We start from the raw sequence: 25,886 nt of genomic DNA, 5'->3' as shown, positions 1-25,886 counted from the left end.
GTCGTGGGGCCAGTGAAGCTTGTGCTGTATTCTGCAGGGGCATTTTGCAGTTTGGAGGTCTCCTCAAGGTAAGGGGACCCCAGGGAAAGCCCCATCTGCAGCAATGGGTCTACTCAGACCTGCACCTGCTAAATTGCTGGAGGAAACTGGAAGTCATGTCTCTCGCGCGATTCCAGCATTCTGAGCCTCTCAGGCGTGACTTCTAGTTTTCTGCAGCAATTTAGCAGGTGCAGGTCTGAGCCTCAGTTAAAACTAAGTTATAGTTATAACTATAACAGTTATAACTAAGGGCTCAGAAAAGCATCCAGGAGTGAGGGAAGCAGCACTTTGCCTTTGGAGGCTTTGTATAGCACCAAGCCCCACTCCACGACAGGGATGCCAGTCTGCATCCCTGTTGTTAAGCAGCACACGACTGTATTTTATGGCACATTTGCAATAGTCTGTGCTGGCAGAGCACTCACTCTGCCAGCACAGAGGCACAATAGGATTGTGCTGTAAGAGTCTTGTCTTTCTGTCTAGCTACCTAGCTAGAGCTATATTGCATTTCTGAATGGAAATTCCTTTTAGCTACAGTGGCTATTGGCTATGACAGCTAGGTAGAACCTAAGAAGTATTAAAAGTATTACATCTCTGAATAATATATGCTTGAAAAAACATCACGTCCATGCCCTCCTTGTCTGCATCCAGAAGCTTATGGTGCAACACTGATGAAAATAAATGCTAAACTTGATGGACTTCTGATCCAGCCAAGCAATTCTTATTTTAAGGCTATCTATTCAAGAATGAGACAAATACAGTGGGCCCTCCTTATCTGGTTCCAGACACCCCACCCCTTGGATAAGGAATTCTGTGGATGGTGGGGTTCACTACCAAGTTTTCCAAAGTTACTTGCCTAAAGTCTCCAGAGGCCTCTCCTCGGCAATAGAGGGCCGGCAACCCACTCTATTGGTCTCTGCGTCTCTCAGAACGGCTTGCAGAAGGCTTTGGAAGCTACTTATGGTCAAGCCAGAAGTTGACTCCCAAAACCAGAAGTGGCTTCCAGAGGATTCTGCGGGCCATTCTGAGGTCCATGGAGGCTGATTTAGTGGGTTGCCGGCCCAGCACAACCCAGGAGGGGCCTCCAGGGGCTCCAGGTAAGAAATTGCGGGGACTTGCAGATGTGGACAGGTCACTGTATCAGCAAAGAAAATGGTGTGGAGGAAAGAGCTGCAGACATAGTTTGTGGGACTACTGAGGGTATCGTAAATGTGATGGCAGCAGTAATAATACTGAAAATCATGGAGCCTGATATTGTTGATTAATACAAGCAGCAGGAAACGTTGACATGAATTGAAAACCATTAGTAGTTGGATTTATTATTTTACTTTGGTAAAATAGTAAATTATTTTCTTTGGTTCAGGATTGTTTGATATTTTATTTAAGTATTTATATACTGCTGGCATAAATGGGAGAAAGGGCGCTGAAGGAAGCTAAACATTGTCACTTGTAAAAAGGTTACTGCTCTTGTCCCAGTGTTAACTGAGTGCTTTACTCATGTTAATCTCATATGAGTTCATACTAATGCACTTTGCTGTACCATAGTAGGTCTTATATGATGAAACAGTTATAACTAAGGGCAGTTATAACTTGTATTCCAGTGGTTCTCAAACTTTTAGGGAGATTTACTCCCTAAGTAAGTCTTTGCAGGGTAGGGGTGAGGGCAGTGACGCGATTCCCAGAATTGCATCGCTAAGGGGGGCAGGGGGGTGCTTTCATTAACTTTCTCTAATGTAGGGCTGCTGGAGACTCTAGAAGGTGCCGGGAACCCCGTGCAGTCCTCCACATGGCTCCCTAAGGCTTGGAATCTTCAGAAAAAGCAATCACAAAGCACTTCCTGGTTGCAACATAAAGAGAAAGTGCTTTGTGCTCAATTATTTCTCAATGTTTCAAGCATTGGGGAGCCCTGCAGAGGGGTTCACGGTGCTCCCAGCACCTCCTGGAGACTCTAGCAGTCCTACATTAGTGAAATCACCCCCTCGCCCCCCTTAGTGATGCGATTCTGGGGATTGCATCACTGCTTCTCCCCTTCCCCTACCTCTTAAAGGAAGAGGGGACCTTTTACACGAACTGGTGGGTCATGACCCACCAGTTTGAGAACCACTGATTCATATACTATGCAAAGTTGACAATACTGTGATATGTGAGCAGTGTTATAGCTATGGTGGGAAAATGGTTCTGAACTAGTGTAAAAATGGCAAATGTTTCATATTCATCAGTGTCCTTTAGGGAAAATAAATTCAAAGTATAGTACCATTCAATATTAATCTAGATTAACTGCTAGTTAATTAATCTAATTAACTGCTTGGTCCTAAACATTTTTATTCAGAGGTTCCATTAATTTTTATCAACTTGCTTCCCAATAAGTGCATTAAGGATAAGAAGTCTATGCTGACTGCATGCCTACTTCCCTTTCAGCGCCATGAATACTGCCATATGGAGAGTCTTGTAACATAAGTTCCAGAAACCTGGTAAACACTGTGCCTTTAGTTTCTACAGCAGTTTGCTAATTAATGTTGTGTAATCATGCTAAGATATATGATGCTCTTCCATAGCATTTAAACTAAGGAACAAAAAATTGGCTTTTGTTTTGTTCAAACTGACTCCCTCAAGAAAAAAAAAGATGATGAAATTAGAGCCCTGACAAATGTTCTTGTTTACTCTACAACTTTCTCCTTTCTCTTGGTCCTCTAGGGATGGAAAATGTCACTATCCAGCTGGATCTAGAGGCCGAATTCCATTTCACTCATCTCATTATGACTTTCAAGGTAAAGAATCCATAACATCCTCTCAAATCACAAATGAGCACTGTATAATCTGAGACTGGCCATGGATGGCTGTTAGGGGCTTAACTAGCAATTTAAGAATTAAGCAAAGCAACATTCCACATTTTGAGGCGCTCTTCTTGAATGGATTTAAAAAGCTATTAAAACTGGAATGCAAGAGGGAAGATAAACCAAAACATTATTCGTTTCAAGATATAGAGCAAATGGCTTGTTTTGTATTCTTAGAGTAGTCTGCTTTGAATAAATCCCAAACCCTTATAAAGCAAAGAGCTTAAAGTGTTGCTTCTTCTTACCTTCCCTCTGTAACAGAAATTGATAGCTGACCTGTGTGTTGCTGCAAAATTAAAAGTTGTTTTGGTGATTTGTCATTGTCAGATGGGCATTTTTGTTAAACTGATGCCCTATGACGTGTTGTCCTGTGCTCTCAGTTTTTAGTTGTGTTTTGCTTTTAAAGTTTTTGGTTGAGTTTAGATTGATTGTATTTTTCTTTTGTTGATATTGTATAGTTGATATAATGTGAGTTACCTTAACCACCTCCATTGGGAGTAGAAAGATGTGATAAAGATCCACCAAATAAATTCAAAAATAAAGATAATAGGAAGCGACAGAAAGATGATGTAAAAATGCTCTGATAGCTTTGCTTCCTCTCTTCTTTTGCACCAATGGGTTGCATACAGATAAAATAAGTCATGCCGAACAGCAGTTAACTGTTGGGCTTCAGTGGCACTTAAGTCCACCTAATTTTCTCTCAACTACTCCTTCCATCAGTATCAAAGGTCAAACCCTAATAACATGATTTCTTTAACACAGCAGAAATATTGGCTTAGGATACTTTCAGATTTGGCAAATGACATGATCTACAGGAAAAATGAGCATCTGTATACAAAGTTCTTTTGTTAATTTCTGAACAGATGTTCTGGCAGGACAGATGTACCATATGGTTTGAAATGCATGTTCTTGGGGTGGTACACAATAGTTTGACTCTGCTGAGATTTGCATTCAGGAAATCTCTGCTGGGATTGCATTCATTAAGGTTAACACAAAACTTATGTGAAAATAAGTTGGATACTTTGTATCCAAGGAGCTGTTTTTTTTTGAAAGAGGCCTTATTTCTTTCTGTAGTAATGTACCAGAGGCCAATCTTCAAAAATGAGTGTCGTCAATTCTCAGTCACACCTCTTAAAGTGATTAATCTTATAATTAAGATTAATCTGCTAAGGCTTTAGTTGCTTGATCAGCCATTGAGGCCATAACACATGCCTACAAAATTGAGGGTCAGAAAAGTTTTTCCTAAACTTTATGGTGGTTTGATATGAATTTGGGGTGCTGATTCCAAAAATGGCATCCGTTTTGCCCTATCACGTCTAGTTTTGGAGATATAGTATAGCCTCATTAGTGAATGGTTCAAGCAGCTTCCTCATGAGAAAGCCATGGTGTAGGCTAAAGAGGCTATGCCTTGTCTCCAAAACTAGACATGACAGGGCAAAACGGATGCCATTTTTGGAATCAGCACCCCAAATATACCCAGGAATTGGTGTAACATTTAAGGAAGCAAAATGTGTGTGGGCCTGTGTAATCACGTGCTCATTTCCTTGGGAGAATGCACCATTGAACATTGTAGGACTTGTTTCAAAGTAAGCATGCATAGCATTGCTTCATACTGTACCGCATATAAAAATTGCAGACCTAATAATTAACTATTAGTAATAAGCACTTACAGTTACTATCAAATTTTCAAAATACTTTTGGTACCCATCTAGGAAGATACAATGTATTGGGAAAGCACAATGTATAGAGAACGTATTCAAAACAGCCAATTGTTAAGTATTGGTATGTTATATAAAGTGCCTATATAACATGCTAATCAGGGACAGAAATTTATACTCTACTGCAAAACACCCAGGAAACCACATTCTGAACATCAGAGATGATTCTCCGCATCTTGTTACAAACATACAAATCTGCCATAATAGCTCTGGAAGATATTGGTCAGACATCTTTTTTAGCTCTACTATTCAAGATCCTTTTAACTTGAGATGAAAGAAATTAAGAACCCAATCCTGAGCTCCATGTGCCAGCCTACCACCAGCACGCACTGTTACAAATGTGCCATAAGGTACGAGCCCTAACACCAGGCAAGCAGCAGAGAGGACAGCGGAGGCGTTCCGGGGAGAGGGTGGGGAGGAGACGTTCCGGGGAGGCTGGGAGAGGGGTGTGGGGGGAAGGGAACTGGGAGGGAGGGAGGAGGGATCGTTGGAGCTTTATTCCACTTGATCCTGAACCTCTGTATCAGGCTCGACATCTGACATGGAGGCTTTTTCTTCACCGCCAACCTTTCAACAACATTGCGGGGCTGCTCCGTTTATCCGGGGGAAGGGGACGAAAGTCCCCTTCTCCTGAGGTGCTGCCCACGGCTGCCTTGGGCATGCAGGATGTGGCGGCAACCATTTTCGGTGTCACCGCAGCCGCGGACACAGGCAGCTCGGGATTGGACTCTTAATCTGAGTCCTTGTGCGTGCCAAGTGTTGGTTTGCTACTGAGCTATAGCACCTATTATGATAGATGGTTGGTGCAGGTGTTTTCTTTTTGACCCTTGCTAATTGGGTAAGAGGCACTTTTTCAAGTGGGTGCTCTTCTTTTATTTAGCGGGGGGGGGGAGTAACTGGCCCACCTCACCCCTGCAGTGTCTTTTCTAGTGGCTGTCTGCTGGTGTTTTGCATCTTTTAGGTTGTGAGCCTTTTTGGGACAGGAAGCCATTAGTCATTTGATTTTTCTCTGTAAACTGCTTTGTGAACTTTTGTTGAAAAGCGGTATAGAAATGCTGTTGTTAATAATAATGTAAGAGAAGGATCTGCTAAGAGTTGGATTGATTTACCTGATGGTACTTCTGATGTGGTGATTTCATCATAGTCTACTTATCTGAAATATCTCACAAATCACAAATAGAGCCATCATATGAATCAATCTAAAGGAAGTAGACTAATGTATGATAAACTAATGTCTGGGATTGATTCATAAACTATCTTTGTGAATCGCCGCTTTTTGTGACGATAGTTTAGGAGGTAGCTTATTAAGAACTTCAGTAAAATTAAAAGAAGATGTACAGTAGTCCTATGCTCTGATCCAGCAAGGGAGATTTGCATGCAGAAGCAAATCTGCACAAATCAGATGTGGATATTCACCTGAAGATTGAGCTCCACTGTAATTCTCATCTGTACTTTCACAGGGGAGACAGAAAAGTTTATTTCCATCTTGCAGTATTGATAGAAATAGACACTCCATGCTGTTTCAGACCACCAGATGTATGCAGTGATGAAGATGGTGACCTTTGCATCAGAGCCATTATCTTATTTTGTCAAGGGGACCCAAAGGGCTCTGGGCAATTGCTCCTCTGGTCTCTCTTCTGTGGACTTTCATCGCAAGACTGTTTGATAATCTTTTTGTTATATGAAACAACTTTTGTTATATGTGTTATATGAAACAACTTTTGTCTAGAGCATCAACCAGATGCTCTGGACTGTCAAAGTACTAAGAGCATGTAGTGCCAGACCAGGACAAAAGTAAGTGATCTTTTGAACCTGGGAAGTTGTTTGTTGGAGGGAATCAAGGAGGGATAACAAGAATGTCACTGCTTTCCCCCCCTCACATTTAAGGGACACCGGGTCAGATTCATAGGGTCAGCACTATACAATCATACTTACATTTACATTGCCACATAAAACTAGGAGTTAGAAATATCACCAAGCAGATGCTCTATTGGTATATTTTGCTATTCCCCTTCTGTGACTTCATAGGTACTCGGTTCATCAAACAACAGCATCCTTATACATTCTGGGGGTTTTGTTGATACAGGTGTACCTTGCTCTTTGGTAGAGCCTGGATTGAACAGATATCATTATTAACATGCAGCTTGCTCCTGTGCCTATTGACCTGTTGGAGCACCTGCAATACAAGAGGCTTATTGTTGTTTTAAATGTATAGTGTGGATTGACATGAATAACCTATACTGAGGCCTGACCATAGCCTTTGTATGAAGTAGCAGAAGTAGGGAGAAAAAGAATAAGGAAAACGATGCAGTCTGTGGGGAAATTGAAACTGGGTCTGGTAAGTTGTTCTGAACAGCTGATGAATGTAGAGCCAAATAATTCACAGTTTTAAGATTTGGTTGTTTTTTATTCTTAGACCTTTCGCCCATCTGCAATGCTGATTGAAAGATCCTCAGATTTTGGGAAATCCTGGCAAGTGTATAGATACTTCGCCTATGACTGTGAGAACTCCTTCCCAGGTGTCTCAACAGGACCTATGAAGAAAGTTGATGACATCATTTGTGATTCTCGGTATTCTGATATTGAGCCTTCAACTGAGGGCGAGGTTGGTGTTTTGTTTGTGATTTGTCTACCCTATTTGTGAGAGAGCCATTTCTGTGCCAATAATGAATTCTTCCATGTATTTTAGGTAATTTATCGTGCTCTAGATCCTGCTTTTAGAATAGAGGACCCATATAGCCCGAGAATTCAAAGTATGTATGCAGTTTCTTTTATATTCTTTATGACTGCACTTCAAAATAGTGCTTTAGAATAATCAGCTTGTGTATCTACCCTATGTAGTGAATTGCTGTTCTAAGAAACTGTGAGGTATTCAAGGTTATTCCATAAGTTTATGACTAGGCCTGCGGTTTTCAAACTCTCCCGGAGTTTGAAACCCACAGTAAGTCTTTGCGGGGGAGGCAGCAGGGGCAGGGGGAAGTCGGCGATCGTGTTGCTCAGGGGGCTGCAGGGACTGGGATGCACTCACCAGTCACTGCAGCAGCCGTCCCTGTGTGTGGGGAGCCCTGCGCGAGCGCCTGCAGGGCACCCCAGGTCAGGGAAAGGGTGAGTGGAGTGATCTGCTCTGCCTCCGCAAAAGCGGAAGCAGAGCGCAATCGCCCCACTCTCCCTTTCCCTGACCTGGGGAGCCTTGCAGGCGCTCGCGCAGGTCTCCCCGCACACAGGGACGGCTGCTGCAGGGACTGGAGGGTGCACCCCAGTCCCTGCAGCCCCGTCAGAAGGGAAAGCGGAGCGATCGTGCTCCACTTCCGGTTTTGCGGAGCGGGGTGCAATCGCTCCGCTTTCACTTTTCCTGACCTGGGGAGCCCAGCCGAAGGTTGCGCAGGGCTCTCTGCACCCCTGGGAGGCTGCAGGAGGCTTGGGCAAATGCACCCAAGCCCCTGCAGCCCCCCTGAGTGGCACGAGCCTGTGGATCGCGCTGCTGCCTTCCCCCTGTCTCCTGGCTGCCCCCACCCCTTAAGGGGGCGCCCCAGTTTGAATACCACTGGACTAGGCTGACATTTGGACAGGTCTCTCAAATTCAGGTTTAAACACTATTCTCTCAGTCATGCAAATTCTTTTTTTCAAGAAAAATATAAAATTCCACAACAAAAATCTGACAACTTGCATGTGAGCAACAGGTTGTGTCTTGGGGCTAGTTTGTTTAATTGCTTCTGAGCATAGGTGACTTAAGATGGACTATACATGACTCTAAAATGTATCTGATTTCAGGACTGACTATCCAAGAATTTTCATTAACACCAACTAGTATTTCCTAGTGAGATCAAAGGAGGCTGAAACGGGAATGCTTATAAGTTGATGAAAGGGTGCTGAAATGTTCTCACGTGTCCATTGTGAACAAGGATTTGCTTAAGTTTGACTACTTAAGGCCCCCTTTTTATTTAAAGGGTTTCTTTAAAGATTTAAAGGGTTTCTAAAACTGATTTCTGGAAATGAATGAACTTTTCTGTAAAATAAACCATCACAATTGCTAAGGTTTGTGAGCTGTTTGTAGCACAGTGGTTAAAAGCTTAAATTGTCTAAAAGCTAAACATTATCTCAACCATAAGCATATGGAGTGGCCTTAGGCAAGTCACTGTCTGGCTGCTGCCCTCTCTCATCTTGCTCTCCTTACCCATCAGTAAGTTAGAAATAATGTTATGTGATAGTTGTAATGATGACAAAGGTATTGTGTGAAAATTCCTTTGAGCACATAGGAAAAATGCTATATGAATACTAGTGATACATGCTTATCTGAATTAGTTTTATTATACAATAATAAAGAATGATTTCTTAGCATATAAAATGATTAGATCAAGAGGCATATCAGAACTGTAAGACAACTGCAATAATTGGCCCAACTGCAAAACATCAATTAAAGTTTTACAAAATAATGAGGGAAATACAGAAAAACCCTATGCAGCTCCTCCAGCCACATCATGGTGTATGTTAGTGCAATGTAAGAATGAGCTTATGTCATCTCTGAGGTATGTAGGCATCTCACTTCTTTTTAGTGAGGCAGGCTGCAAAATATATCTGGTCAATCACTGGCCCCTGTCAGGACAAATAGTAGTTGCCAGTTTCTTTCTATATTGGTACTTTATTTAGGGGGACAAAACTGTCCTAATTTTCTGTACTTTTTCAGATTTGTTAAAGATCACGAATTTAAGGATCAAATTTCTCAAACTGCACACTCTGGGAGACAACCTTTTGGATTCTAGAATGGAAATCAGAGAAAAATATTATTATGCAATTTATGACATGGTGGTCCGTGGGAACTGCTTCTGTTATGGGCATGCCAGTGAGTGCGCACCAGTGGATGGATTTGGTGGAGAGGTGGAAGGAATGGTAAGTGTTCATATTGCATTCTTAACAAACCATGTTAAGATATAGTTTTGATTATGATACTTTTACTTAGCAGTAGCAAGTCCCTTTCAGTAAACTGTCTCTTGAAAGGACCAGTATAAACAAAGATAGCAAAATTGCATGTATTTAAACACAACAAATCCCTTAATTTAGCAGACACTGAGAGTCTAGGTGAAACAGGGACAGGTCTGTATGTTGAAACCCGGACCTTCCCCAACCATTATAAAGTGAAATGTGCAAAAGATGCACAAGCGAGGGAAGCTATGTGCCTTCCTATAGCTTTGCCTCCATGCATTTTTCTCCCGGCCTAGCTTGCATCTGCTATCAGAGCTTAGCTGAGGAGAAAGAAATGGGGCAGGGATGGGTGGACAATTTCTAGTACAGACAGATTATCAGTCAGGGGCAGGAGGAGAGTTTGGACACTCCCACCATCAGTAACGTCCTTTGCTCTAAAGATTGAACCATCAGAATCCTGCTTTTAGATGTGATTCAGATTTGGGTTTTAAACAAATGAGGATACTACCATCTGCTTTAGCCCTAAGAGTCAGTTGTTTGTACTTCGTCTTCACTCCCTTCTCTCAAGTAACACACAATACCATTCCACGTTTGGCAAGTGAGGAGGAGAATCTTTGTTGCCTTGACAGGCAACACATTAGCTATTTTTAGTGTCATCAAATCAAAGAAATGTGCCCCATCTCTTCTTGCTCCATGGCTTTGCCTCCTAGAGTCCTGGATGCTTGAAAGCCTTCCATCATAAGAGATGTTTACATCATCAAACAGCAAGAATGGGTAATCAGACCTCTGGGTGGAAAAAACCTCCATAAATTGTTGGAGACCTATAAATTCAGTAATAGAGCACATGCTTTGTTCAATCTCTTACATTTGCAGGTGTTTCCCAGTCCTCTCCTGTTTGAAACCCTTGCACAGCAGCCGGTCAGTAGACAATACTCAGTTCGGTGGATGGTCTTACTTCCTATGTTTCTAAATGGAAAAGTGTATTTCTCCTTAATTTCAAAGATATGTATGCTAGTATTTGTAGATATGAATCCATAGACAGTGGTTTACAACCACTGTGCCGCAGCACACTCGTGCCACAAATGGGCCTCAGGTATGCCGTGGGGCCAGAGGAGATAGACAGCAGCTGCTGGTGTGAGAGGCTTTAAGCCTTGCACAGCGACATGCTTGGAAGAAGAAGCTGGAAGCTGCTGCTTTTAAGTTCCTTTTGGTGTGTGAGTGTACACTCCTGTGCATGGCAGAAGGCTAACCTCCTTGAAAGGGCCTCAAATGGGGAAGGGGGTTATAGCACCCAGGTTCCTCCTCCTTTCCTCTGTTGTCTGCACTGGGTCACTCTGACTTTGACTAGGCTTCATTTCTGTCAGCCACTATTCTGCTTTATCAAGAGTCTCGTCACTGGCCTTCTGGGGTTTATATGTGCTTGGGCTCATTAGGAAGCCCCCCTCTGCTTCCAGTTACCCAACCACTAAAGGAGAACCCTCCGTAGCCTGCGCCCCCTCCCAGCCTTCCTCGCCTGTCGTCATCTTTCAGCTCTCTGTCCGTGGCTTGTCCGTGATGCCCCTCTCCGGGAGCTGCCGCCAGTGGAAGCCTGTTGGCCCCCATGGCATCTACTCCCTAGCCTTACCCGTACCAACCTGATGGCACAGAGACTGGGAAGGCTACAGGTGGAGCTGGCAACTTTGGTTGCTAATGGGGGTAGTGGTGGCGGCTGCTGCCACAGAAAAGCCAGAGCTCGCCTCCCAGCTGGTGCCCATCTCCAACCTCTTGTGGGGGGAGCACCAATCATCAGCAACACACTGATTGGGCAGCTGGAGGAGCTCTGGGTGGGAACTGCTCTGTGGGTGAGAGCTAATGAGCATACCAACCAGGCATGGGGAAAAATGAGCAGCAGGAGTCCACTAGGGTCCACCTACTTACTGAAGCACTGGCTGACTGAAAAGGGTCCTTGAGAGTCCCATTTCCTTGCCACCATTTGTCTGCCCTGCAGTGCCCCAAAAGTGACCCTCTCTTCACTGCCTCCACTGACAGGGCAGTTTTTTGTCTCAGATACATGAGCAGGCAGTTGGCACATCTCTCTGCTCCCCCACCTCACTCCCTCCCACACACACAACTCATTCCTCCCCCCTCCCAGTCCTAAAATCTTATATTGTAATTGCAGTTAACACGTCCCTTCCTAGCTTGTCCCCATTTTCCAAAGGTCTTGGAATCCTTTGCCTCGCAATCTGTCTCTTTCCCACCCCCTGTCCCCAGTTGAATCCTAAATATTATTATTATTATTATTTATTATGCCGCTTTTCAACTGAAAGTTCACAAAGCGTTTTACAGAGAAAATCAAATGAACAATTAATGGCTCCCTGTCCCAAAAGGGCTCATAGTCTAAAAAGATGCAAAAGAACATCAGCAGATAGCCACTAGAAAAGATACTGCTGGGGTGAGGAGGGCCAGTTATACTCTCCCCCTGCTAAATAAAAGAAGAGCACCCACTTAAAAAGTGCCTCTTACCCAGTTAGCAGGGGTTATCATGTCACCTCATTGCCTCTCTCTCCACATTTCTCCAGTACACCATGTACTTTGACCTCTTTGCCAACGTGTTCTGACACATGTAATAAAAATTTGACCATCTTACTTCCAAACATGCTTTCCTCCTTTCCAGAAACCACATACATTTCCCTCTTCCCTCTCCAATTACAGAGTTCCTCAAGGTAACTTTTATTACCTAATAGAAAGATCTCTTCAAGTCTGGAAAAGTTTGATTTCGGCTTGTGGTGAATTTCTTTAATTGTCATGTAATGATTTAATTGAATTAATTAATTGTCCTTATTAATTGTAATGAAATTTAATGAAATTGAAAAACTGGTGGTGTGCCTTGACAATTTTAGCGTCAGTGTGCCATAAGCTGAAAAAAATTTAAAATTTGGACAATGGAAGATAATCACTTGTGTTTTTAATTACCTCATTTATATGCATTTATTTCTACCTCTATTTTTATAGGTCCACGGTCACTGCAAGTGCAGGCATAACACCAAAGGCTTAAACTGTGAAAAGTGCTCTGACTTTTACCATGATTTGCCCTGGCGACCTGCTGAAGGCCGTCACAGCAATGCATGCAAAAGTAGGTATAACCAAATTGTCAGGTCTATTAAATTATAGTCTAATAATTCATGAGTCATAATTTCATGAGAACTCTTTTGTTTATAAATAACAATCCCAACTTAATCCCAACCTTAACTAATCTTGACTGGATATCATCAGACAAACGCTGTATTTCTGAAGTATGGAAATTGTAAACTTGTAATGTTTGGAAGATGTACTTGGAAGATGTAATGGGTCACATTCTCTGCAAATGGCTCTTCATAGAGCAAATGGCTTTTAATGTTTAAGTGGAGTCCCAACCATGTTGCAAAGTACTTTCAAAGCCGGGGCTGTCTGCAATGCAGTTTCTCAGTGTATAGTAGGGATATTCTTATGCAGGACTTCTGAGTTTTGTAATATCCCTGAAAGACATAAAGGATGGCAGTACTGACAATTTAAAATATTAACTCCACAGGACCTTTGAAATAGCAGGACTGCTGTTAGGCATCTACAATCCTTTTTTGTGTTTTAAAGGCGCCTGCTGGATCGTGGCCAAGGTGCAGTGTGTGTTTAATAATGATAATTATTAACTGCTAATGTTTCATAATATTCTTCAGAGATAATGTCATATCTACAAGTAATATAATATGCTGCAAGCCTAATTTTTTTTAAGGAAGTTAGGCAATAACGTTGATTTGCTCTTTCCGCTTGAGGATTCTCCACTGTCCGCCTTGGAAGCACAGTAAAGCCATGTTAACTCCAAGAGCATCAACCAAGTGCATTTTACCATTGAAGTAAATATGACAGACTTTGGTTGCAACCCTATTCACACTTACTTGGGAATAAGCCCCATTGACTGTAATGGAACTGACTTCTGAGTAGCCATGCATAGGATTGGGCTTTTTGTTGTGTTGGAGCAACTGTTTCTAAGCTCACCCATAATGAATTAATGGGTGCACTATAATCTTGTAAAAATCTGTATCATAGTCATGAATGTCTTTCATGTTCCAATTTCTTGGAATTGTGGTGTTCAGTTACTCTTCTGCTACAGAAATACTTAGCAGTTTTCTATCATTTTCAGAAATAACTGTTTGTAAAGCTGACTCCAGAGCTTCCAACTCATTGTAGGGCAGAAAACAGTGTGAAGAAGAAATAAGTAGGAAATATCTGGGGTGAATTGGAAGAAGATCTTAGCTTACTTTCTGTTTGGGGGTCTTGACATAACCAGTCATTAGGCATGGGACTACATTTCCATTTACTTCTACATGAAACAAAGACCTAGCTCTAAAAGACATCACATTGCATAGCAAAATAAATAAAAATAACCTTTCAGTTTCAAAGTACGCATAATACCTACTTATCTAAAAGGAAGATCCTTCCCTAAAATGTCATGCAAGGGTTTTTAGTGGCAATTGCCCAACCCTTTAGTCTGTGAGCTAATTAAGGGCCCAATCTTATCTAACCTCAGCATCAACGTTAAGCTCCAGTGCCAGCACTGGGTATCGCAGACACTCAGAGAGGAGTCGGCACCAGCCCAGCGCCAGTTGGTGCTGAGCCCAGCACTGGACAAATGCTGCCGGGAGCATGGTAAGAGTTCCAGGCAGTAATGAGGGCCTTGGGGGTGGGGGGGGGGTGTTTCAGGTTAGGGGGAGGGTGGGGCAGGGGAGGTACCAGAGCAGGAGGAATGGGACCTGCGGAACCCTGTGAAAATAGCTGGTGCAGACTTGAGAAGCCCCATTGAGGGCTTGGGGCTTTTCCTGGAGGAAGGAGACGAAAGTTTCCTTTCCCTGTGACCTCTGGCAGCCCCAGAGGTGCCACTGGATGCAACCATTTTGGAGCTGCCGGAGATAGGATTTGGCTGCCCATAAGCTGAGCGACCATATTTATGGGGCTAACCTTAGAAGTAGTAGTAACTTAAGAGCTGTATACCTAAATGGGTGATTGAACTGGAAAGTCAAACTTGCCACAAAATACATTCTCCAATTAAATTTCAACTCTTGGAGTACAACCATAATGCTTCAACTGTTTTCATTATAAAGTGTGGCTGCACGACTTATGACATGAGGCAACTTGCAAAATAAAGCTTCACCTTACACTGCAGTCTAGTCTCTTTAATTGCTGCAAGAATGGTACTTGAGGGAATCACTAGTTCACCCTCGACAAAATTTGCAAGGGTTGAATTGACGATTACCTTAGGAACTGGGCAACTACCATGTGCTCTATATTACAGTATTTTTTAAACTAATACAGATTTTTTTGACAGAAATAGTATTTTTAAAAGCAGATTATCATTTGGAGTTTGTCTCTCTATTTTAGAATGCAATTGCAACGAGCACTCTATACAGTGCCATTTTGATATGGCCGTGTACATGGGAAATGGAAATACCAGTGGTGGTGTGTGTGATGACTGTCAGCATAATACGATGGGGCGTAACTGTGAGCAATGCAAACCCTTCTATTTCCAGCATCCAGAGAGAGACATCCGAGATCCCAATATTTGTGAACGTAAGTACAAAGACATCTTTTTTTCCCTAGGCAAGTGTGTTGGGTAGCCTGCTATGATTCATGAGGAACTCGCCCTTCATCCCTTTCCTCCCTTCTCTTTTTACTTATATGAAAAGTAATGTGATTTAAAAAGAATAAGCATGTTTTATTTGTTTGATTGCTTCATTTTGTTCCAAAAGCCTATATAGGAGAGTGCATACATGTTCCAGTAATGTCATGTATGTTTCATGGTAATAGGGCTTCTCTTATTCAGTAGTTATGGAGAGAGATACAGACTAAACATTTTAAGACGTTGGATAAACTGAAAGGCTAATTTCCATTTGGTGAGGAATAATGGCTTTAGATTGACGGAAGGTACAGTGAAATTTTGGATAATTAAAATTATATATTTTGCTTTATGGTTTCTGTAAAGTAGTTAATAGACTATACATTAAGTGTGCTTGTTGTCTTGTTAGCATGCAACTGCGATCCCATTGGCTCCCAAAATGGTGGAATATGTGACAGTTACACTGACTTCCAAGTTGGTCTCATTGCTGGGCAGTGCCGTTGTAAACTGTTTGTGGAAGGAGAACGTTGTGATTTCTGCAAAGAAGGATTCTATGGATTAAGTGAAGATAATCCTCATGGTTGTCAGTGTAAGTTGCGTAAATCAAAATTTGAGGTTGTGAGCAGAGAGAGTATTGCTAATTTTCATTTTTTAGCTGCCTTGAGTTCTCTTTTCTGGACTGGAAAAGTGGGATATAAATTCTACTAATAAATAAATAAATAGACAAAATTATTTATCTTTTTATCCTGTATCCTTATTCTTTTCTGGACTGGAAAAGTGGGATATAGATTCTACTAATAAATAAATAAATAGACAAAATTATTTATCTTTTTATCCTGTATTCTTAATAATACAGTGAACAATAAGGGTATAAATTCATATTTTGGATTTTGGTTGGAAGAGTCTTTAGACACTTGAGGCCCTCTTTCTTGAATTTTCAACTTTAGGGGTGGGAGGCAGAGCCACCCAACAGAATAGGAACCTTCAGAATGGCTCCTGTGACCAGAGCACACCTGTTTAAAATGGTCAGCAGAAGCTTCCCCCCCCCCGGTCATTTTAAGGAGGTCTGCACTGGCTGCAGGTACCATTCTGAAGGTCCCTGCAGCCTCTGCAGCATTCAGAGATATTTTGGCACTTCCTGCTGCACGCTACCTGCTTCCTAAGGGTCTCTGTCAGATTCTTCTGATGGCAGTGAAGGTACCCCTTCCCCCTGGTAGCCTTTGTATCTAACCCATTTGATCCAATAGAATCAATGATTTGTTTTCAATGAATTCACTAGCCACTAGGGTTTCCAGGAACCTAACCCTAATGGATAACAAGAACTGACTGCGTATGAAAAAAATGCTGGCACTAATATTTTGGCCATCAGTAATGACAGTAAAGAAATCAAGATGATTCCCAAGGACCAGGGAATTCGTTACTTACTTTAAAACTACAGTGGGCCCTCCTTATCCACAGGCTCAACATCTGTGGATTTGACTCAGCACAGATCCTGAGCCTGCTGGAGAGCCTTAGAGGATCTCCCAGATGCAACTGGAAGTGCCTTCCAGTTATGTCTGGGAGGTCTTCTGAGTTGCGGGGAGGTTTGTGCTGTCTCCCCAAGCCCCAGAAGGCCTCCTAGAGGCTTCTGAAAGACACTTCTGGTTTGCAGGCAGGCCCCCCTTGCAGATTTCACTATCCATGGAATTCGGTATTTGTGGGAGGCCCTGGAATTGATCCCCTACTGAGGGCCCACTGTAACTTTCTTAAACTCCTATTGCATTACCATTAATAAACGTAATCATCTTGAAAATGCTAAATTACTTGCATTTAGGTTTGTGTTGGTTCATATTTATTTATGTTGCCTTTTCCAGTATCTCTTCAGACTCTATCACTAGAACATACCTGATTATGTTATTTTAATCTTCTAAGCTTCTTTGCCTTTTTTGGATGTCTTTCTATGATTTATATTTCTATTTTGTTTGTGCTTTTAATTTTGACTGATTGCAGATGGTTTATTTCAATGTTTGTGTTTTTCATTGTGATCTTTGGTCTACAAGTGAAGTAAACTTATCTATAAATAAGGAGTCAGTCAGCCAAGGAGTTAGGGCAGAGAGGGAAGAAAGCAATTTGTCAGTAAGTGAAAAATGTGAAAAATGAGGAATAGTTTTGAGGTAAATATTTGTATTAAATGTTGTGTGAATTAGGTCCTACTTGTATTTCCTAATATAGCTTGTGCGTGTAATCCTTTGGGCACACTTCCTGGAGGGAATCCTTGCGACTCTGAGACAGGAAATTGCTATTGTAAACGTCTTGTTACAGGAAGGCGCTGTGATCAGTGTCTGGTAAGTTGTCTTGCTTAAAACAATTGAATTTTTATTTTAAAACGTTCTTCCAGATAAAGCAGCAAGCATCAAGGTCCACAATTGTTGATCTGCAAAAGCAGTCATTTATCACTCCAAGATTCATGGTATATTTAATTTCCCAAAATTTATATACATTAGCCTTAGAATTCAGAATTCCAAGGCCTGCCATATCCCCCTTAAGACTCAACTGTCTCACTCAAAGGTGCACTGTTCCATCACATTTGCACTATTCCTGAGGGGCCACATGTGTTACTTTTTGCACAGACTACTGTGAGATGAAAATAGCTGAACCAGTGACAATGATTCAGACTGTAATCCCTCTACCTGCATGGTTCTCCTGTACTGTCAGATCAGATCAGCCACTTCCTAACTGTGCATAGTGTAAAAAAAGACCCAGTTCTTTCACCTTTGTCACCCATGTTTCACCTTTGTCACCCATGTAGTAGCCTGGAAATCCATATGAGATTTGTTGTCCAAGGGGCTCACAATCTTAAAACATGACAGGAAGGGGACAACAGGAGAAGAATATACCATTATTTAACATTCACTTACTTACATCACTATTGTATAGACACTGTGCGTAGAGAATTGGGCCAAACACTTCAGGGAAAAGGTGAGTTTCAAGGTGTGATTGGAAGGAAGAGAAGCAGGGAAATGATGGCAGAAGGTCATTATGACTGAGGCAGTGGCATTGTAAGGCACTGTAAGGGTGTGTGTGTCTGTGTCTTCAGCCAAGATCTCCAGCAGCCAAGCTGATGAGGTGCCTTGCTCCTTGCACTGCTGGATCAGTACATTAATATTGAAAGAACAATAAAAAGAGTGCAATCATATTGCAAGGAGGTAATCTTTGGCACCTGAGAATAGCCAAGAGAAAACAAAGCCCGGTGATTCTGCTATCAATGCTCACTATTGTCCTGGGTGTCTTAAGCTTACTGCAGTGCCTGTGCTTGAATTTCAGTCACCTCACTATACCAATAATGGCCTAGGTTTTCCCTTGCAGCCTGAACACTGGGGATTGAGCAATGATATGGAGGGGTGTCGACCATGTGATTGTGATCCAGGTGGAGCATTGAACAATAAGTAAGTCAAGTCTTATTTTAGTGACATTCTTGAAGCTTTTCACATCAGAAAGATCTGCAGCTGGCTACATTTTTTAAAAATGATTATGATAGCAATTTACCTAAGCTCAATCAGATGTGAAACCACCCAGTTTGTAAGTAAGCCCAGAAAGTCACAGACTTGCATGCTTCCCTTGCCTCCTCTGATCACCCTGTGGCCGGGATTGTTGGAGCCAAATCTTAGATTGTCAGTCATTGTTGCAACCCCTCTGGAATCGAGGAAGCTGTGCAGTATAAACACAGAACAAAAATTGGTTCTGAAGCCTTAACTTGAACCATAATACTCACTGGCCCAAGAACATAAGAATCTCCTGGTTGGATCAGAACAATAGTTCATATCTATTCTGCATTTTGTTCTCCCCAGTAGCTAACCAGGTGACACTGGGAAGCTCACATAGAGAGCATGAAGGCAAAAGGCCTTCCTTGTTGGTTTATCCCCAGCATTTGATGTAGAGAGGCATACTGCATCTGTTCTTTCTTAATTTGGATCACCTACTTAGTTTATACTTGGTATAGCTATTATCCAGTTGGATTGCTTCAGAACAAATATTTCTTGCATTTCAGGCTTACATGCTCACTGTCTCATCTATCTCTAAGGAAATTATAGAGACCTATTCAGCCAGGCTCATTTCTGTACCCTGATCATTTTGTCCCTAGTTATTTGTGCCCTATGTAGGCATCAGGTACACCCTAAAGTTCTATTAAAACTGCTTAGTGAGACCAGGGAGCTGCCTAGCCTATGAATGTGTTAACAGCACTGATTGCAAAACCATCTGAAAGTGGGTGTCACTCACTAGCAGAAGCTGAGCCAATATGCTTTTCCTTTTTGGCTTTCTCTAGAGAATGGGCTCATTCATCCTCAAGTCTCAGCATTAAAACTGCTGCAATTGAGATGCCTGTTTTTACAAGCCTGTTTTATAATTTTACAACTGCCTGTTAAGAAGGATGGAGTTTCTTATTCAAGCCAAGATGATTCTGCACAGTTCCTAATTGCAATTTCCTCCAGCATAGATCATGGTGGCTAGAGACAGCACCTGAAATATGCAGCTGGGATGAAACTGCAGCTTGTGATGAGTTAGTCCTTGTATCCAAGTATGGGAAGCTTCCCATATTTGCTAGTAATCTACCTGGGACAATGACTTCCTTCGATGTCCCATTGAGGTTTCTGTGGAATTGCTTATTTCCCATTGTTGCAAGAGCTTTTGTGGGAGAATTCAGGGCAAAGTTTAAATGAACAAGCCTTAAAGAGAACTGCCACATGCTACAACTTTTATTCTGCAAATAAATTTCCAAACAAAACCAGAAATCACCGAGGACACTCGCCTATAAGTTGACCCCACAGATAAGTCGAGGGCAGGTTTGAGCCAAAAACCCATGGAATTTTCTATGACCCTCGATTAAGTCGGGGGTTGAACTTAGGGGGGTGTCTGATTATAGTTTTGTCTGATTTTTACCCAAGGCCAGATCCTGAAAAATAGCCTACCACTAATTGTTACCTAAGAACTGTAGTCTCTAATTTATTAAAAACATAGTAAAAGATCATAAGATACATTTTTATTCTTTTTAAATTCTGGTCTTCACCACCTTTTTGCAAAGACTATCAGAGTAAGTGCACTGTAAACAACATACCAGTAGAACAGTGGTTCCCAACATGGTAGTCATGTACTCCAGGGATACTCAACAGGACCTTTAGGGGTACTTGAAAAAGAATGGAATAATGGCAGAAAAAGGCAGGTTGTGCTCCAGAATGCCTTGCAAGGACCAGCAGGACAGGAAGGGAGGTAGCTACTTGGCTGTGAAAGCCCCACCAATAGCTAATTTTTGGTCATCAATTCATGTATGAACCAGTGATTGAAAACCAGCACAGTAAAAAAGCTGAAACATAATATAGAAAGTGATCAATCACCAAGAATTTCTCAGCACACTTCTGGTGCAAAAGAGTGCAAAGGCAGAGTCTTCTGTTCTTCAAACAGATAAAAAGAGAAAAACACTACTAAATACATGAAGTCTGGACTTTCATATAGAGGAGATGAGGGCTTGTATTATTAATTACAAACATTTTGCGAATATGAAGGGTACAATTTATGGAAATGGGCTGCCAAGTTATATGCAAGTGAAAAGGGTTGGGAACTACTGCAGGAGATCCATGAATCAAATTCACCTTTAAGGTGTCAGGTGTGTTAAGCCAGAAACTCTACATACAACATACAACCCATAACACATAACTGAGAGTGTGCAAATCAGTTCACAGCAGAGAGATGCAGCTGCATGTATTTGCAACCCTTTTTACTCCAAAGTAGACCCACTGCCTTCCATGGGTGTTATTCTTAAGTAAATGTGCATTGAATTGTAGCCTGAACTGAATTTCTGATGGAAAGGAGGATCCCATCCTGGTGTTGAAAAAGAAAGACTTCTGCCAAATGCATTTGCAAAGAGGAACCAGGTTGCAGCAGCGAAAGGGAACAGAGGAGAGTAAAAGGTTAACCTTGGCTGGAATTTCCCAGGAAAGTTACTATAGAACAGCCATTTTCAATCTTTTTCAGCTCAGGGCACACTGTCAAGGCACTAAAATTGTCAAGGCACACTCCCAGTTTTTTACTTACATTAAATTACTACATTACAATTTTTAATACAATTAAATCATTACACGACAAAGGGCACAATCCTAACCAGGTCTGCTCAGAAGTAAGTCCTATATTGTTCAGTGGGGCTTACTCTCAGGAAAGTGTGGTTAGGATTGCAGCCAAAGACTAGGGGGGAAGTGCCTGTGGGACTTACTTCTGAGTAGACATGCCTAGGCTTGGGCTCTTGGTTGCACTCTTTTTTTCTCAAATACACACATGAGCAGGCAATTGGCACTTCTCTTTCCTCCTCTCCCCCACCCCACCCCCTCCCTCAGGCACATTCCCCCATCTCATAATTGCAGTAGGCACCTCTCCTACTGTCCCTCCCCTCACTGATCAACACCTTTCAAAGGTCCAGAATCATTTGCCTCACATTCTCCCCCCCCCCATTGCCTGCTCCTGTATTTCAGAAAAAGCCCAATCCTAGGCATGTCTACTCAGAAGTAAATCCCATTATAGTCAATGGGGCTTACACCCAGGAAAGTGGGGTTGGAGAGGAACCCGAGAGCCCAGCCCAGCTCACACATGTCTACTCAGAAGTAAGTCCCATTATAGTCAGTGGGGCTTACTCCCAGGAAAGTGTGGATAGGACTGTGGCCCAATGCCCCTCCTCTGAAAAACAAAGGCTAGGCAGGGAGGGTCGATTTGGGGAGCTGCAGGCAACTGTGGCAAGGAAAAGGGACTTCAGCCAGCCCATTCTTAGGCTGGTAGCCTCAGCAGACTGGCTGGCTTCCTAGCTGCTTGCCTGCCCCAGCTCCCTCATTCTTACTCTGCCCAGACCTCCTCCAGGCTTTTCTGGTTGCCCAGTCAGCAGGCAGGGCAGACAAGGGACTTGATACCCAATCCTAGGTGTTTCTACTCAGAAGTAAGCCCCATAATAGTCAACAGGGCTTACTTCTAGGTAAAGGAGGATCAGTTTGCAGCCTTCCTCTTGCTCAGAGCAGGGAGCAAGATGTGGATCAGGAGGATTGGGTTGCAGCCATAATATTCAACAGGGCTTACTCCCAGGTAAAGGAGGATCGGGTTGCAGCCTTCCTCTTGCTCACAGCAGGAGATCCAAAGGGGCTGCTCCTTCCCCCCCATGCCTTATGAGAGTCAAAGCAGCCGCTTCTCCCCCGCCGGCCTGCTGCCTGCCTCCTCTGGCCCCCCGAAGCCGCAGCACAGCGGGTGAAAACTGCTGCTATAGAAACAAATGAGCCTGCTTTAGCAAGAACTGTTTAGCAAGAAACTGCTCAGAGTTGAAAGGCTGACCCGGAGATAAGTCGAAGTGAGAATTGGAGCTTGATTACTTGCAAAAATTTCAGTACTATACATGAGTATCTATGGTAAATGGTTTTAAGGTGTCGGAAATAAAGTTTGTCATATGGTTACAGTCAGTCTATTATATCAGGGCTTTTCAGACTGGGGCGCCACAATGCCGCAGCCAGAAAGCCCTGGCCACTTTCCCTTTAAGGGGCAGGGGGGAGGCATCAAGGGGCTGCAGGGACTGGGATGCACTCACCAGTCCCTGCAGCAGCGTCCTGGGGTGCGGGAAGCCCTGCACAAGAGTCTGCAGGGCTCCCCAGCCTGCAGAAAGTGAAAGGAGCGATCGCGCTCCAGTTCCGGGTTTGCGGAAGTGAAGTGTGATAGCTCCACTTTCACTTTCTGCAGGCTGGGGAGCCCTGCAAACGTTCGCACAGGGGTCCCTGCACCCCCAACAGGCTGCTGTAGGGACTGGTGGGTGCATCCCAGTCCCTGCAGTCCCCTTAGCAACGCGATCCTGGGGGTCGCGTTCCTACCTCCCCTCCCGCCTCCGCAAGAATGTACTGCGGTTCAAACTCTCCCTGAGAGTTTGAAAACTGCTGTATTATGTGTATTGTGTAATGCTGTTGCCACCTTTAAAATGTTTATCTTTGAGCTTATTTATTGACCACTTTGTTTAAAGATGTTGACTAAAACATCACTGTAATTTCACAGGAAAACAGAATGTTTAATTATACATTTCTTCATGAGTTTTTTCCCACTCCATTTTTATTTGTCCTTCAAATTTTTATCCAGCTTCTGCACAAGAATTGCATCTGAATTCTAAACAGCTCTGCTAGAGTATCTGCCTATGCAACAATAATGGCAGCATCTGAGTAAGCCCCACTGAACAAAATAGGACTTACTTCTGAATAGACCTGGTTAGGACTGTGCCCTAGATCTATTTTTGCAAGGTCTTATCTTAGAAGAAGTGCAGTATATATTCACTCTCTCTTTCAGCTGCTCAAGTGACTCTGGTCAATGCCAGTGCAGACCCCATATGATTGGGCGCCAGTGCAATGAAGTGGAACCAGGTTATTTCTTCATTTCGTTAGACCATTATGTGTATGAGGCAGAGGAAGCCATCTTTGGACCTGTAAGTATAATCAACTTTAATGAGCAACCACAAGAAATGAGATCAATTGTTACAGGCTGTTTTCTGAATGCAATTACTTTCTCTGTATTCTCCTCTGATCTGCCCTGATTACTTTAGTATGCCCACTTAAAACAGATGGACATAAATGTGAACTACCTTAGGTGACCTGGTTAGGAAAGCCTGTGTAAACTTTTACAAAATAAAATACCAGTGCACCATGTGACTAGTTCAGGAGTGGGCAGGCTTCAGGCTTCTGGAATTGATCTTTTTTCCTGCCAGAGCCTTGGGAGCTACCAGTGTGAAATGGTGGTTTATAAATGCACATTCAGTTGCAAAATGGCAGCTTGTACAAAGTACTTTTTTGTTGTTTTTACATAGACAACAGTGGTGTACTTCCGCTCCGTATTTCATCCATGGTCCAAACAGGGAGGGGCTGGGGTTTGAACCAGAGAGGGCACAAGCAAAAAAAATTCAAGCATCTTAAGCAGTGTTGGTAACAGAAGGTTTGGGAGTGACTTCAGATCACCCCTGAACCACCATTAACTCTGGAATAACCTGTTGCCACCACTGGGCCTTAATGGATGTGAATGTAGCCTGCACTGAGGAGTGCTGGTGCCAGGGGCTGCATAAGTACTCCCAGTTCCACGATTGTGAATACTTGTAGATTAGGTTACTTGACATGTAACTGTCTCAAGTTGAAGCATCAGTAATTGTGAATTCATTGGAGCTGGAAGCAATGCATGCTTTATTTAGTTCACTGGCATTCATCTTGTGGGTTGTAACCTACAACTGGGTCATACCCACTGGTGTACTGGGAGGGGAGTACCATGGATGAAAGTGCTGCTAGATAGCACAACCGGGGGGGCACTATCACCCCGCAACTGTGCCACCCCAAGGGCTGCCAGTGCCTGCTGCTTCCCTGTCTGGAGGCCTTCTGAGGGCCTAAAAATATCCCTGTTTCCCCCCAAAACTGGAAGTAATGTTTTAAACCCTTCCAGAGAAGGCCTCTGGATGTGATCGGTCCCCCATTTTCCTCACTGGGGGGTGGCATTTTGCTGTCCTGGCCCTGGTGGCACAGGGACCAGCACTGCAGTATGGTTTGGAAGGAGGGAAGAAAAGAGAGAGAAACAGGAAAGAGGATAAAGGACCAATCTGAACTGAGTAAATGTGAATGTAACGTGTATGAATTGTTTTAAGTGTGTTCCTTGATGTTAATTGGGGTTAAAACTGCATTCCAAGTCCATAAAAGTTTCATTTCCATTTGGTATAATTGTTTTTATGCCTGATAAAACAGATTCATGTTACAAGTGGGTTTTCTCCTTCAATTCCCATTATGCTAATGAAAGTAAATTGATGCAATATAATTTCCTATCAGATCTCAAATTTAAATGAATTAGGGCGCAATCCTATCTTGTGCTGGACAGGCAAACCAGGAGGCTTGCGCTGTATCCAGCACGAGATAGGGCACCACAGTGCTCAGCCAAAGGTAAGGGGAAACTCTTTCCCTTACCCCTGAGGTATTCAATCTGTGCCTCCCGTCTCCTTAGGGAGGCGTGGCTAGCCTGCAGGGGTGTTGCCAGGCATTTTGGGGAGAGGGGCTGGGCTGGGCTGCTCTACTATACTAGCTGCCTGCTGACTTGCTGCTTTTCTGCAGCTGTGAACAAGGTGGGTGGGAGAGCTGTGAAATGCTGAGGGGAGCTGGAAGAGACGGCTGGCTGGGCAGGCAGAGGTGCCGCATCTCATCATGTGCAACCTTGCCCCAAGGACTACATTTCCCAGTGTGCCCCTCACCCTGGGCATCCTGGGATTGGTCAAGGCTGGAGGAGAGAAAAATTCGGAGGTGCTGCATCTCATCTGCACAGGCTCCTGCCAGGCTTCAGAGTGGGAGGGAAGAGTAAGTCCTCCACTTGAGAAGCCCAGCCTGCTCTTAGTGTCCAAATGCCCCAGCCTGCATTCCTCCCTCTTGCCTGGGGGGAACAGGGGTGGCATCTACATGTTGGGTGTGTGTGTGTGAGCAGCCCCCATCTACTTAGGGTTTAGTTGTAATCTTGCTGGGTGTGGCTGCAATCTTTTCTACACTTTCCTGGGAGTAAGCCCCATTGACTCAAATGGGGCTTACTTCTGAGTAGACCTACATAGGCTTAGGGTCTGTGTCAGCTTAACCCAGGATCACCTGGGTTTTTTCTCACCTTTCTCTTTTTCCTCCCCTTCCAAAAAAGAGAAAAAAGCCACTCTTAATGGCTTTGTCTCCAAAAATTGATTAAAAATAAAAATCCTCATTCCTTTTTAGC

The 25,886-nt window shown here is 43.1% G+C and overlaps 1 protein-coding gene across 3 annotated transcripts in view; it reads left to right on the top strand.

Moving 5' to 3' along the window:
• Positions 1 to 25,886, top strand: part of LAMB1 (laminin subunit beta 1) — a 78,201-nt gene that overhangs the window by 10,271 nt on the left and 42,044 nt on the right. For 2 of the 3 annotated variants that reach the window (XM_066633262.1, XM_066633264.1), the window contains exons 4-14: positions 2,731 to 2,804; positions 7,005 to 7,193; positions 7,278 to 7,341; positions 9,273 to 9,475; positions 10,382 to 10,426; positions 12,500 to 12,620; positions 14,897 to 15,085; positions 15,541 to 15,720; positions 17,343 to 17,455; positions 18,477 to 18,556; positions 23,460 to 23,595. In XM_066633262.1, the coding sequence (XP_066489359.1) occupies positions 2,731 to 2,804; positions 7,005 to 7,193; positions 7,278 to 7,341; positions 9,273 to 9,475; positions 10,382 to 10,426; positions 12,500 to 12,620; positions 14,897 to 15,085; positions 15,541 to 15,720; positions 17,343 to 17,455; positions 18,477 to 18,556; positions 23,460 to 23,595 (1,394 nt within the window). The remainder of the gene's footprint in view (positions 1 to 2,730; positions 2,805 to 7,004; positions 7,194 to 7,277; positions 7,342 to 9,272; positions 9,476 to 10,381; positions 10,427 to 12,499; positions 12,621 to 14,896; positions 15,086 to 15,540; positions 15,721 to 17,342; positions 17,456 to 18,476; positions 18,557 to 23,459; positions 23,596 to 25,886) is intronic. The other variant, XM_066633263.1, reaches the window with a different exon arrangement.

The sequence above is a fragment of the Tiliqua scincoides genome, chromosome 7, assembly GCF_035046505.1.
Source record: "Tiliqua scincoides isolate rTilSci1 chromosome 7, rTilSci1.hap2, whole genome shotgun sequence".
NCBI lineage: Eukaryota > Metazoa > Chordata > Lepidosauria > Squamata > Scincidae > Tiliqua > Tiliqua scincoides.
Note: the sequence above shows the minus strand (reverse complement) of the source record. Positions and strands in the feature narration are given on the sequence as shown.